Below are 15,072 nucleotides of genomic sequence, written 5' to 3'. Positions count from 1 at the left end.
CAAGCTTAGGGTGGGTGACTAGGGCTGTCCTGAAAGACTACAGGAAAAGACGTTACCGGTACGTAACTTTAATTTTCCCTTTTCGTCATTCAGGACAGCCACAATAGAGAGGATAATCGAGCTCTTACCAATTAGGGTGGGACTACAGCTTGCAGAACTTTTCGCCCAAAAGCCTGCTCACCTGCCGCCACCAGGTCCACTCTGTAATGTCTAACGAAAGTGGAGTAGCTGGACCATGTCGCTGCCTTGCATATTTGCTCTGGCGTTGCTCCAGCCTTCTCTGCCTGGGAAGTTGCCACTGCTCTGGTGGAGTGTGCCTTTATGCCTTTAGGGATTTCCTTCCCTGCTAAAGAATATGCCTGCCCAATAGCTAATCTAAGCCATCTGGCAATCGTGCGTCGGGACACTCTGAGCCCCTTCCTGGCCCCAGAAAACAAAATACATAGAGAATCAGACTTCCTTATTGTTTTAGTCATCTCTAGGTATTGTAGGATACACCACCTTACATCTAAAAAATGAAATTTTAGTTCCCTTTCTCCTGAGGGATTGGAACAAAAACGAGGGTAGGACTATTTCCTGGCTTCTATGATAGCCTGACGCCACCTTAGGCAAAAAAGCTGGTTCAGTCTTAAGGACTATCCTGTCTGGCAAAATAACACAAAAAGGAGGTCTAATTGATAATGCCTCAATTTCGCTGACTCTCCTGGCAGTTGTCACTGCTACTAAAAACACTGTTTTTAAGGTAAGCTCCTTTAAGAAGCATTTGTCCAATGGTTCAAAGGGACTTCCCGTAAGACTCTGTAACACTAGAGATAGGTCCCACCCGGGAAAGGGTGGACCTCGGGTAGGTCTCTGTCTTGACAGTGCCCTAAAGAATCTGACCACCCATGGATTTGTAGCTAGAGACTTCTCCAGATAAGCACTGAGTGCTGAAACCTGACTCTTAAGGGTGCCTACAGATAAACCCTTGTCTGCTCCACACTGCAGAAACTCCAACATCGCTACGGAACTCTGCACCGAGAAGGAGTTTTCTATGCACCATTTGTTGAAAAGGAGCCAGACCTTTTTGTAAATCCTACGCGTCTCCTTTTTCCTACTGTTGAGGAGGGTGGAAATTAAGTTCTGTGAAAATCCCTTAGATTTTAATATACCCTCCTCAGTAGCCAGGCCGCTAATCTCCACTGCTGCACATGTGGGCAGAGGACTGGACCCTGCGAAAGAAGATCCTTTCGAGGTGGAAGGAATAGGGGCGGCTCTGCTGCTAACTGACTGAAGATAGAAAACCATGCCCTTTTCGGCCAATGTGGAGCTACTAGAATGAGAGAGGTGCTCTCTAGTTGAAACTTCCTCAGAACCGCCGGTAATAGCACCGGAGGAGGGAAGGCATAGCATGTCCTGAAATGCCAATTCTGAGTTAAAGCGTCCACCCCCAGTGCTCCTTCTCCTGAGTTTAGGGAGAAGAAACAGGGGGTTTTCGCGTTGTCTTTTGAAGCGAAAAGGTCCACTTCCGGGGGTCCCCATTTCTCGGATATGAGATTGAAAACCTCCTGGTTGAGGGCCCAATCTCCTTCCCTTAGACTCCTCCGGCTGAGGAAATCTGCGATTACATTCCTCTCTCCTCTCAAAAAACCGTTGAGAGTGAGAGAGTGTTGGACTCGGCCCAGCTTAGAATGTCCTTTGCTAGGGCCAGCAGACTTCCGCTCCTGGTGCCTCCCTGCTTGTTTATATAGGCCACGGTGGAGGAGTTGTCCGACCGTACCTGTATATGGTGGCCCTGGAGTTCCTTTCTGAAAAATCTGAGGGCTAGGCCCACTGCCCTCAGCTCTTTCCAGTTGGATGATCTTTTCAGTTCGTCGCCCTTCCACGTGCCCTGCGCTAGAAGGGATCCCAGATGTGCCCCCCAGCCTTTGCCACTTGCGTCCGTGGTTACAATCTGCGGGACTGGGATAAGCCACAGACGTCCCTGTGACAAGTTCACTTCCTTCCTCCACCACCAAAGAGATCTCTTTATTTGATGGGGAACCTGTACTAAGGTGTCTAGATCCCTCTGACTGTGGCCCCATACTCTTAGTACATATGACTGCTGGGGACGAAAATGTAATCCTGCCCACTGCACTGCTGGAAGAGTAGAAGTTAGAAGGCGTAGCGTTGACATTATGGACCTTTTGGACACCAGATGGTTGCACTGGAGGGGAAAAAACTGCTCTGTCCAGCTTTAGAATTTTTTCCCTTGGAAGGAAAACTCTCAAAAGTGTAGTGTCCAGTAGGTACCCCAGGTACATAATGCGCTGTGAGGGAATGAGACTGGACTTTTCTAAGTTCAGCAGCCACCCCAAACCTGTTAGTACCCTCTTTGTTAGATCGAGGTCCTTGATCAACTGTTCTGGGGATACTGCAAATAGGAGCAGGTCGTCCAGATAGGCTATAACTGACACCCCCTGGAGTCGCAGGAAGGCCAATGCCTCTGTGAATATGTGGGGCGAGGAGGATAGCCCGAAAGGCAGTGCTTGAAACTGTAGATGTAGTATTGTACCCTGCAGGTCTATTGCTAAACGGAGAAACTTTTGGGAGGTTTCTGCGATAGGGACGTGTAAATACGCGTCTCTGAGATCCAGAGACACCATGAAACAGTTGTGTGGTAACAGGGCCCTGACCGTAAAAATTGACTCCATGCGGAATCTTTTGTAGCAAATTGACCTGTTTAAGGGTTTTAAATTCAGAATCAATCTGAATTTCCCTGAGGGTTTTTTCACCACAAATACGTGGGAATAAAACCCCTCTCCTTCCTGCCCCTTTGGTACTCTGCGAACTACGTTCTGAATCTCCAGTTCCTTCAGAGCGTCTACCAAAGCTTCGGCCTTTGCTGTGCAGCTGGAAAGCTGCGTAACAAGGAACCTTTGCAGGGGGGGCCTTGTAAATTCCAAGCGATACCCCTTTCTTATGACCCCCAGGATGAATTGATTGGGGGAGATGGTCTCCCACTGTGGAAGGAAGGCCCCCAGTCTTCCTCCCACCGTCCCTAGAGAGTCATTGATCTTTACGGGCTTTCTCAGGAGGGCGAAAAATCGCCCCTCCTCTGCCCTTGCCTTTGGCCCCAAGTTTTCTTCCCTTGTTTTGGAGTTTCCTTGCCTTTTTTCAGACGAAACCCCTTCCTTGCCTGAGCTGGGGCTTTCCGTTTAAGCGGAAAGGACTTCTTTTTGTCCGCTGTACGGTCTAAGACCGTCTCTAACCCAGGCCCAAAGAGTAGATCACCTGTCAGGGGTATGCCGCACAATTTGACTTTAGAGGCGGTGTCGCCCGGCCAAGTTTTTAGCCAGAGCGCTCTCCTGGCCGAATTCGCCAGCGCTGCTGATCTGGCCGACATACGGACTGACTCTGCCGAGGCGTCTGCAATGTATGCGATTCCTCGCAGAATCGTGGGGAAAGAGGCTAGGATAGTTTCTTTGGCTGTGCCAGCTTCAATGTGCTCCTGAATCTGGAAAAGCCAATGCTCTAAATTGCGGGCTACCACCGTAACAGCCATTTCAGGCTTTAAGTTACCTACAGTTGAATCCCACGTCTTTTTTAGAAGCGAGTCTATCCTCTTGTCCATGACATCTGACAAGGCCCCCATATCCTCGAATGCCAGGTCTGTGTGTCTAGAGACCTGAGAAAAGGCGGCGTCCAATTTTGGATTTTTATTCCAAATGGACACTGGATCCTCTGAAAACGGAAACCTTCTTTTAAGGGAGCTAGAAAAAAAGGGTTTCCTCTCAGGATCCTGCCACTCCTTTTTAATTGTTTCCACCAGAACTTCATGTACTGGAAAAACTTTTCTTTTTTGATCTCCCAAGCCCTTATACATAAGGTCATGCAGAGATAGGGGTTTTTTATCCTCGTGTATATCGAGGGTTGTATATATTGCCCCTAAGAGATCTTCCACCTCATCCAGGGACAATTTATACCTGGAGATTTTCCTGGACTCCCCGTCCTGGTCCTCCCCTTCTGATTCCTCATGGGAGTCAGACGTGCCACTATCCGGTTGCCTCAGCTCCACCCCGGAAGGGCCTGACATCTCCTCTGCCATAACTATATTAGTAGATCTGGCAGGTGCTGAGCCCTGAGCATGAGGCGGGGTTGTGTCCTGCTGAATGAGTTTAGAGGGAAGCTTGAACGTCTCAAAAAAAGTTTTAAAAGATGAAAAGGTGGATGACAGCTCTTTCACAGAAGCTGCCAACCCAGACTGCTGTTCAGATTCCCTTTCCTTAACCAGGGAGTCTATGCACTCTTTACACAAAACCTTGGTCCATGCTTCCCCTAAACTATCTCTACAAGAGGCACACTTCCTTTTAGAGACATGAGTGGACTTTGTCTTTTCTGTAGATTTCTGAAATTACATACAAAAACCACATATTACCTTCAGCATGATTAAATGGAAACAACCCTGGGGGTGTACCAGATCCATCTTAAGGGAACTGCGTTCACCCCCCCACCCCCTGACCACCCAGGGGGTCTGCCCCCCCTCTAAGTAAGGAACCATACATGAGGGAGAGCAATCCTTAGAGAGGACCCCTCCCCAGGGAACTCTTACCTTTGGAAGGCTGGAGACAGCGTCCGTATGAGTTGCAGCATCTGCCTCAGACATGACTGCAGGTGGTTGCCTGTGTAGAGTCTCACACTGTCTACACGTGTAGCGACTCACTCCAGCCTGAGCCCGGCCCCCTATCAGCCCCGCGACCCGGAACCGGAAGTCGCGGGTCAAAGGGAAAGCGTCCGCCCCCCGCCGGAAATTACGTCACCCGTCGTCCGGCCCGATGGTTCCCAATTTTGCGGCCTGTACAAGGTACAGGGAGAGCGGACTGTCTTCATGCTGCGGCCCTGTGGACGCGATAGGGGCCCCCCACGACCTGATGCCGCGCTCGGCAAGGAAGGGGTGGCTTCAGCTGCGGTATGTACCGCTACTCTTCATCCTGGAAGCCCCTGCTTCCCTAGGGATGTCTTTAGAAATAAAGGCCACAATCTCCCTGACTGCACCCGGCCTGGTTCCTCTGCACAGTGTCTCCCCACTGGAGGAAACACTAATAACTGAGGTCCGGCAGGGGAGGAGAGAATTTATGGGCTGGCACAGTGTTTCCAGAGGAAGGGGAGGAGACTCTCTCTCTATTGTGGCTGTCCTGAATGACGAAAAGGGAAAAAAAAAAGTATTTTTATGCATACAGAAATATTCCTCTCAAGCCCATGCAAAGCTCATATTTCCTGCTTATTGGAGAGCTCCAACTCTGGTTCAGCATGGTGCATGTGAGATCTTTGCTGAGAGGCCAATGCTTTCACACAAAGAGCAAGGGCCCTTCGCAGTAGCATAGTGGCAGAGGAAAGCCTTTTCTACCCAATCGGTGGATTGATTTTTAAATAAGAATTGCAATACTCTAAAAGACCTTTTGTTTTGATGCACTTGGAATGTATTTGGCCGATTAAACTGAAAGTTCAGTTGGGCTTTAACCTCTTCACTAGCATGGTGAACTATATCTTGCCTTTTTCAAAGACAGATTGGGCTTTTATATGGTAATAAATGTTAATGAATATCTCCTGATATTGTTTTATTATGAAAGGAAAACTTGCCCAAAATAATAAAAATATAAAAATTGCTTAAAATGTAACAGTATATTTTTATGCCATTACCATAACCCACCACCAAAAAAAGATCTGCAAAATAAAATTCTCCCACTCCCGTCAATTACGGTATCACCATCACGTATGCATTATTTGTTCTCTGTACCCGCAAATAGGGCCAAGAAACAATCGTGAACAATTTTGTCTTTTGCTTTTTTGTTCCAACTAAAACACACTGACCCCAAGACTACTACTAACTGGGACTTATACTGCCAGTGACACTGCCACTAACTGAAACTTAAAACAACACTAATTAAACCAAGACAGTAACTAAGACAGCCCTGATCTAGTTCATCGTTATATTTTTTCCAACAACTTTTTTTGTATGGATACATTGTATCTTTTCATCCTAGTAGTGGTCACTGATTGGCTAATCACAGTGATCACATGATCTGGAACTGGTTTTACCAGCTCTCGATCATTAAGCGGAGTTCCATCCTAAAGTGGAACTTCCGCTCATCGGATTCCTCCCCCCCTCTGGTGTCACAATTGGCACCTTTCAGGAGGGAGGGGGGTGCAGATACCTGTATAATACAGGTATCTGCACCCACTTCCGGGTATAGCTAGCCGCAGACTCCCCGCCCACCCCCGTTGTGTTGTGGGAAATACACAGTTCCCACAACACAACTGGGACCAGTGTAGACGCGCAGTGCGACTCGCGCATGCGCAGTAGGGAAACGGGCAGTAAAGCCGCAACGCTTCACTTCCCGATTCCCTCAGTGAGAATGGCGGCGGCAGCACCCGAGGATCGAGGGACGGTTCGGTCCCGGGTGCCGACATCGCTGGACCCCGGGACAGGTAAGTGTCCTTATTTTAAAAGTCAGTAGCTGCAGTATTTGCAGCTGCTGACATCTAAAAAATGTTTTTTCCGCGAAACTCCGCTTTAGTATGAGACTGGAAGCTGTCACTAACCTCCAGTCTCACTGCTAGGAGTGCATTTCCAGCACAAACAGCTGAACACATTAATGCAGAGCCCAGGTTTAAAGTCCACTTCCTCTACACCACATATGTGTTCTGTGGCTGTAAAGGGTTAAAAGCAAATACATTTCAACACAAAAATGCCCTAGCCCCTGTTTCTAGTCCTTCAATACAAATCACTTTGTAAGCCACCCTGCAGGTTTGTACTCGAAGCGGCATAGCACGCAGATGGATGCAGGGCAGCATCACACTAGATTTTTTCTTGGCTGGGAAGCAGACAGCACAAAAGGCCACAGCTGTCAGTCCATAAGTACAGATCATCTGGGGTAATTTACTTATATAGGTAATAAAATGTGGCTGCCATTACGGAGCTCTTTTTAAGAATGCTAGTTTCCCAACTGTCATGCTGATTACTTTGGTGTTTCCAGACTTTAATATTCCTGCTCTTACTAGGTCAGGAACTCAAAGTAGGGAGGAATAGCAACACAACTAGCACTTTCGAGAAGCTAGCCATTGTAGGTCCTAGCACCACCTGGATCCTATCTACTCCCTGTATTAGAGTGATTCAGGATGTAGACATGTCTGGTTACTGTTAACCATTTTCTTCCATTACTAATGCTTTCAGGATCATTAACAAATACTTGATCTCTCTTTATAAAACAGCCTTGTTATACCAAGCAGTTGTACATTAGTATGTTGCCCCATCTGCTGTCTTGTACTTCTAAACAGCAGGTAGGATATGTTACTTTGGTACTTTACTAAGCAAAACATTTTAAGGCTTTGTCTACTAGATACAACCTGCTGGCTTCATTAATTCCATCTCATACCAGGACATTTGGGCTTATACTATACAATGAAGCCAGAGTTTTGATATGCAAAGTTCACAATTAAGTCTGAAGTTACCAAGATCAAACAGGTGAAAGACACATTCCAAAATGTCTGCTTTTGATTAGTTTGTTATATCATTTTTTTGTTTAAACAAACAAGCTTGATTGACTATCAAACCTCAACAAAAAAACAATCAAACTTATTTGTTTAGACAAAAAATATAAATATATATATATATATATATATATATATATAAAACAAATGTACTGATCAAAAGCAGACATTTGGAATGTTTCTTTTCACCTGTTTGATCTTGGTAACTTCAAACTTAATTGTGAACTTTATGAAAAAAATAAATAAGACCCCTGCATGCAAACGTAAAAATTTCCAGCTATGTAAAAAAATGCACGAGAAAAAAAAAAAACCCAGCTATAAAATTCACCATTTGAATACACACACTATACACCCCTCACATTTTTGTAAAAATTTAATTATATCTTTTCATGTGACAACACTGAAGAAATGACACTTTGTTACAATGTAAAGGAGTGTACAGCTTGTATAACAGTGTAAATTTGCTGTCCCCTCAAAATAACGGAATACAGACATTAATGTCTAAACCGCTGGCAACAAAAGTGAGTACACCCCTAAGTGAAAATGTCCAAATTGGGCCAAAAGTGTCAATATTTTGTGTGGCCACAATTATTTTCCAGCACTGCCTTAACCCTCTTATTGGAATACTGCTGGCCCAGTCTCAGAAGGGAGGGGATCATGCTCTGCTTTAGTATGTGTCACAGTACATGTTGACATTCATGGTTCCCTCAATGAACTGTAGCTCACCAGTCCCGGCAGCACTCATGCAGCCCCAGATTATGACACTCCCACCACCATGCTTGACTGTAGGTAAGACACACTTGTCTTTGTACTCTTCCCCTGGTTGCCCCGCCACACTTGCTTGACACCATCTGAACCAAATAAGTTTATCTTGGTCTCATCAGACCACAGGACATGGTTCCAGTAATCTATGTCCTTAGTCTGCTTGTCTTCAGCAAACTGTTTGCGGGCTTTCTTGTGCATCAACTTTAGAAGAAGCTTCCGTCTGGGATGACAGTCATGCAGACCAATTTGATGCAGTGTGCGGCGTTTGGCCTGAGCACCGACAGGCTGACCCCCCCACCCCTTCAACCTCTGCAGCAATGCTGGCAGCACTCAAACATCTATTTCCCGAAGAAACCTCTGGATATGACGCTAAGCACATGCACTCAACTTCTTTGGTCGACCATGGCGAGGCCTGTTGTGAGTGGAACTGGTCCTGTTAAATTGCTGTATGGTCTTGGCCACCATGCTGCAGTTCAGTTTCAGGGTCTTGGCAATATTCTTACTTCTTTTTTTAGATCCTCAGAAAGTTCTATGCCATGAGGTGCCATGTTGAACTTCCAGTGACCCGTATGAGAGAGTGAGAGCTATAACACCATATTTAACAAACCCACTCCCCATTCACTCCTGAGACCTTGCAACACTAAGGAGTCACATGACACCGGGGAAGGAAAATGGCTAATTGGGCCCAATTTGGACATTTTCACTTAGGGGTGTACTCACTTTTGTTGCCAGGGGTTTAGACAATAATGGCTGTGTGTTGATTTATTTTGAGGGGACAGAAAATTTACACTGTTATACAAGCTATACACTCACTACTTTACATTGTAGCAAAGTGTAATTTCTTCAGTGTTGTCGCATTAAAAGATATAATAAAATATTTACAAAAATGTGAGGGGTGTACTCACTTTTGTGAAATACTGTAGATTACACACAGTGCTTATAGAAAAGAATGACCCCCCTTTAAAAAATATTAGACATTTTGTTGCTTTGCAGCCTGAAATGAAGGCAGACACACCTTTTGTTTTGTCCAACTGTATTTACTCAGTGCAACTTATAACATCCAAGTGAAAGATATAACACCAACATGTCAAAAAAAAATTCAAAAACAAAAATCAAGGAGTTGGAAAAAGGATCACCCCCTTGTGTTTTGCTGAACCACTTTTTGCTTTATTTACAGCTTTTAGTCTGTTGGGATATGTATCTGCTAAATTTTGCACATCCAGACTTTACAATATTTGTCCACTATTCTTTGCGTGCTCAAGTTCAGTTCAATTTGATGGTGACTGTTTGTGGACTGCAGTCTTCAAGTCATTCCACAGATTTTCAATGGGGTTTAAGTCTGGGCTTTGACTATGCCATGCAAGGACATGCACACTTTTCTCCTTTAACCACTGGTTGGTAATTTTTGCTGTGTACTTTGGGTCATTGTCATTTTGGGAGGTAAATCTTCTTTCTATTGACAACTTTCTGGCAGAGGACAGCATATTTTCGTCAAAAATGTGATGGTATTTTGCCCCATCCATTTTTTGCTCCAGTCCCTGCTGCAGAGAAACACACCTATTAGCCTCGGTTGACACTGGGACGACTTGTCAGGTGACCTAGGTCGCCTGACAAGTAGCGTCCCGTTCAGTACAATGGAACCGTTCTAAGGGGAGCGACGCAAGTCGCTCCGACTTAGAAAAAGGTTCCTGTACGACTTCGGGGGCGACTTGCATAGACTTCTATACAGTAGTCGTTTTGCAAGTCGCCCGGGCAGTCGTGTGCAGGTCTCGGTGAGGCGACCTGCAAGTCGTGCCGCCTCAGGTGTGAACCGAGGCTAACAGGATATTAGCACCTCCATGCTTTACTATGGGAATGGTGGTATTTGGATGGTGTACTTTACTGAATTTCCACCAGACATATCATATGGTGTTGACGTTGTGACTGCATGTGGCCTTTAGAGGAATTACTTTTATCCTGCAACCCTCCCATACAAGCCACATTTGTGGAGAATTTGTGGTATTGTTGTTACATGCACACAATGACCATTCTTTGTCATAAATTCCTGCAACTGCTTTAGAGTTGCTGTAAGCCTCTTGGTAGCCTCTCTGGCCACTTTACTCCTGGCTCTTTCATCCAGTTTGGAGCAATATCCAGATCCAGGAAGGGTCTGTGTTGTACCAAATACCTTCCAATTCTTAATAATAGACTTCACTGTGCTTCTAAGCATTGATAAAGCCTTTGACATTTTTTTTCGTATCCATCTGACATGTGCCTGTCCACAACTTCCCAGAGATCCCAGTGACAAGTGCCTTTCCACCCATAGTTTATTGATTGCTTCAGTTGCACTACCAGAAACTGAAATGCTCCAGAAAAACTCTTTTAATGCTGAGCTAATCAAAATGACCACAGCTGATCACAGTTGAAAGTCAAATTGCTTTGTGTGCCATTAAGAAGGTGATTAGCTACACCTGATTGAGTTTACAGGTCATTTTTAGGAGGGGTGAGCATTCCAACTCAGGGATTTTGATTTTTTTATATTGTTTTCTGACAGGTCGGTGTTCTTTCACTTGGAGTTATACATTGCACTGAGTAACTACAGCTGGATAAAACAAAAATGGTGTCTGTCTTCATTTCAGGCTGCAAAGCAATAAAAATTGATTATTTTTAAGAGGCAGGGGATCCTTTTCTATACCCACTGTATATATAAACAAATGTGGAGTGTAGTATACTTGAGCTTAAAAACGTGTTTAGAATTTTTTTTTCAATAGTAGCATGGACATCTGCACACATCATCAACAAAAGCCTAACACACGGGGGATTTACTAAAAATGGAGCGTACAAAATCTGGTGCAGCTATGCATAGAAACCAATAAGCTTCCAGGTTTTAAATGGTCAAAGCTTAATTGAACAAGCTGAAGTTAGAAATTGATTGGATACCATGCACAGCTGCACCAGATCCTGAGTGTTCCAGTTTTAGTAAATCTACCCAAAAATGTCAAACTACCAAATACAATTATTTACTTACTTGGATTTGACATTCCAGAGCTGAAGAGTTCCCTGTTGGCTTCCCAAAATAATTTTATTCAAGTAGGTACTTGGGTGCATTATAGCAGAGATAGTGAAATAGCTTCTATCAAAATTCATCTGTAAGTATTCCTCTGAAGGTTATAAAAAGCAAAAAAGTAAAAAAAAAAAACACAATAGACTTAACAATATGAAGATATCTGGCTAAGGCACTACACTGGTTCATTTTGTATAAAAACCATACATATTTAGCAATAACCTACAATCTTACCTTCTGACTCAACATCCCAAATTATCATGTTATTATAAGTGTCCACAGATATTACATGATCGCCAAATGGGAGCACAAGATGAATTTCTGCCTCATGTCCACTGTATGTGTGAACTACCTGGAAAAGGAAAAAAAAATAATGACACAAGAATATCTACTATACTTAAAGTATAACTAAAGGCAAAACGTTTTCTTTAGGTTTGGATAGAGTCGAGATTGATTAGAAGCGGTGTCAGGTTTTATTGCTGTCCGTGTCCACGTTAAGGAGATTCACCTTCTCTGTGTGTCCCGTTTACCATTAGCATTGAAAGTGAAAGTAAAAGAAAATCCCCAAATGTCGGGCTGCCCCCAGAAAAGTAAGAGGGGAACTTTTCCAATGGAGATACTAATTCCAGTGACCTGGTGGTCCCAAAAGAATTCCCTTAATTTGCAGGGATTTCCTCTCACTTCCTGTTTTGGCTATAAGACAGGAAGTAAAGCGAAATCTCCACAACAGGGCACAGATGGCAGGAGCCAACAGGGATTATAACTTATAACCCTCCCTTACGCTAGCCAAAATACAAAAAAAGTTTTGTCTATAGTTCTACTTTAATAAGTCAGCATAACTCAAATAACATACAAGCAAAGTACATCAGTTAGCAAATAAATTAGGCCAAGGTCCCAAACAATCTGATCATATTCTTAAACATCTGCCAGTAAAAAATAAAAATAAAAAAGTTTGGTGCTTGAACAAAGGGGAAATTGTAAAGTTTATACGCCCCCTGTTCAATCACAGAATGGCTTGAAATGGTTTTAAAGAATAGAAAACATTTTCTGAATAGAGGTGCTGCACAGCAAACAAACTGCTGTGATCGCTAAGATCAGTCCTAACTATAAATTTTAAAACCGGAATATCAGCGGTGACCACTGGCAAAGGCTGCCTGTAAATACCCTTTTTTCAAGGAATAAGCAGTAGACATCAGTGGAAAACCCATCATTAGAGAAACAATATTGGTAACTAACTGACCCAATAAAGTTTTTGCCTAGACTTCAGTTTTAAGGTAAAAAACCTGGTTTACTTCAGAACTCAAACATTACATGACGCCAACTGTCCAAGATCTATGGCAAAAGCTTTACAAACAGACACACTTCTGACACAGTACTGATGTTTGCATAGTAGGTGCATAGTAGGTGAGGTTGAAAAAAGACACAAGTCCATCAAGTCCAACCTATGTGCGATTATGTGTCAGCATTACATTGTATATCCCTGTATGTTGCGGTCATTCAGGTGCTTATCTAATAGTTTCTTGAAGCTATCGATGCTCCCCGCTGAGACCACCGCCTGTGGAAGGGAATTCCACATCCTTGCCGCTCTGGGGCCAGAGGATGAAATCACAGTGCAACGGGAGGCCAAGCATCAAAACACACTTAGAAATGTGTTGGATGTGAAGATTCTGCGACAAAGCTCTTGAACAGGGTGAAGATTTGAGACTTTTTTTTTTTTTTACTTTTATTATTTTGACAGGGTCACTTACATCAAATTTTAAACACAATCATCAATGGCTCTAGTGTAGAAATGTGATAATTATTCTTTGAAGATTTAGAAATGAATTGCATACCTCTTTATTCTTTGCAAATGCCTTTAGAAGGTTCCCATGAGATACAAATACCAGCATGCGATCTGCAGCCAGACAATTAATATCTTCTGGAAGAGCATTGCCTAAATTAGCCAAAAGAAAAGGTAAATTAATTCCAAATTGGCATGAAGTGTGTTTGATATGGAGCTGTTACATCTCTGAGCTTTACAGTAGTTTATTACCCTTCAAAATAGTAATTATTATTAATAATATTAAAACCTGCAGTGGCTTCACAGCCGCATACTATAAAACCTTTACAGATACTCTTGTCGCTCCCTACCTTTCCGCGTGTAACTCTCTCACATCCACAATGCTTCCCCCACACTGTCTCCTAGAAGCCCACATAACCATTCTGCCCAAAGACCACACTCTAGTCTCTAACTACCGTCCCGTCTCCCTTCTCAAGACACCAAACTCTTTGCGAAAATACTATCCAGCTGCCTTCTCCCACTTATTCCGTCACTAGTGTCCACAAACCAAATGGGCTTCATCCCTGGCCGAGAAGCCAGGGACAACACCATCAAAGTCATCAATCTCCACTCCTGGCTAAGCTCCTCCAAAAAAAGCGGCTTCTTTCTTTCATTGAATGCGGAAAAGGCATTCAACGGAGTAGCCTGGGACTACATAGAAGAAACTCTCAGGGTCGTTGGCCGGAAGGACAACATGCTCCACCTGATCCTGGCACTGTACACAAACCCTACTGCAAAAGTAAGAGCTAATGGCTGCCTGTCGAATGCCTTCTCTATCCATAACGGAACACACCAGGTTTGCCCCTTATCCCCTCTTCTCTACGTCCTCACCCTGGAGCATTTTCTTAACCGTCTCAGAGATAACCCAAATATCAGAGGACTTTCGGCCTCAGGACGTGAATTTAAAATTGCAGCCTTTGCAGATGATATTTATATATTTTTACTGGATCCCCACGTTACCCTCCCAAATCTGCTAAGGGACTGTGCTCACTTTCAAAAAATCTCCAACCTCAAAATAAATTTTGATAAATCCTACGCTCTGAACATCTTCTTACCCAAAGACACAGTAACCTTACGTCAAAACAATTTCCCATTTATCTGGAAATCCAAGGCAATTACATACCTAGGTATCCAACTCCCAGCCTCCTTTTCCGACCTATATGCACTAAATTTTACACCAATCCTAGCATCCATAAAAACTGATTTACAAAAGTGGGATGTCCTCTCCTTCTCTTGGTTTGGAAGAGGTGCTATACTGAAAATGAACGTTCTCCGTAGATTACTATACATCATGCAAGCTATTCCCATCCACATACACCCTACATACAAAGATATATGCCCAAATAAACGCCCACGCATCAAATAAGAACACCTCACCCTCCCAAAATCCAAAGGGGGTATAGGCCTCCCTGACCTACGCAAATACTACAGAGCCTGCCTTCTTACAAGGATAGTGGATTGGAATACCCATGTACACAAAACAATGTGTTACACTGGAAGAATCCCTCTCCTCTATCCCCCTAGAGTCAGAACCTTGGTTACACCCAAAACATATTCCTACCATTACCGACGATCATGTGCTTATAGGTCCCATTCAATCCCGAATTTCCACCAGGTATGTTCTGACAATTTCTCTCTAATTCATGGCCTCAAACACATCCTAGCCAAAATAAATTCAGGAATAGAGAAGACCTCACTTCCCAAATGATAGACGGTAAACTCCCTTTGTGGATATACCTTCAAATACGACACTTCCTACAAGGTCCAAGCCGGAAACCACATTGGTCCCACAACTTACCCCCATAGAAATGTTATGCTCTGAAAATACCCCACAAAGACATCTTATCTCAACCATCTAATCATTACTCTTTGCTAAACATCCCATACACAACCAATGCCAATTCTGGGGAAAATAATTCTCTCTAGATATCACGGC

General features: G+C 43.8%; 1 protein-coding gene across 1 annotated transcript in view; it reads right to left on the bottom strand.

The window, feature by feature from the left end:
* The window catches only part of WDR36 (WD repeat domain 36), a 142,850-nt gene that overhangs the window by 109,110 nt on the left and 18,668 nt on the right, over positions 1-15,072 (bottom strand). Inside the window, exons 3-5 of the mRNA XM_073624607.1 lie at positions 13,150-13,250; positions 11,552-11,669; positions 11,282-11,414 (exon numbers count right to left, since the gene is read on the bottom strand). Coding sequence (XP_073480708.1) covers positions 11,282-11,414; positions 11,552-11,669; positions 13,150-13,250 — 352 coding nt within the window. The remainder of the gene's footprint in view (positions 1-11,281; positions 11,415-11,551; positions 11,670-13,149; positions 13,251-15,072) is intronic.

Source organism: Aquarana catesbeiana, linkage group LG01 (assembly GCF_042186555.1).
Source record: "Aquarana catesbeiana isolate 2022-GZ linkage group LG01, ASM4218655v1, whole genome shotgun sequence".
NCBI lineage: Eukaryota > Metazoa > Chordata > Amphibia > Anura > Ranidae > Aquarana > Aquarana catesbeiana.
The sequence above is the reverse complement of the archived record's forward strand: the minus strand, read 5'-3'. Positions and strand labels throughout refer to the sequence as shown.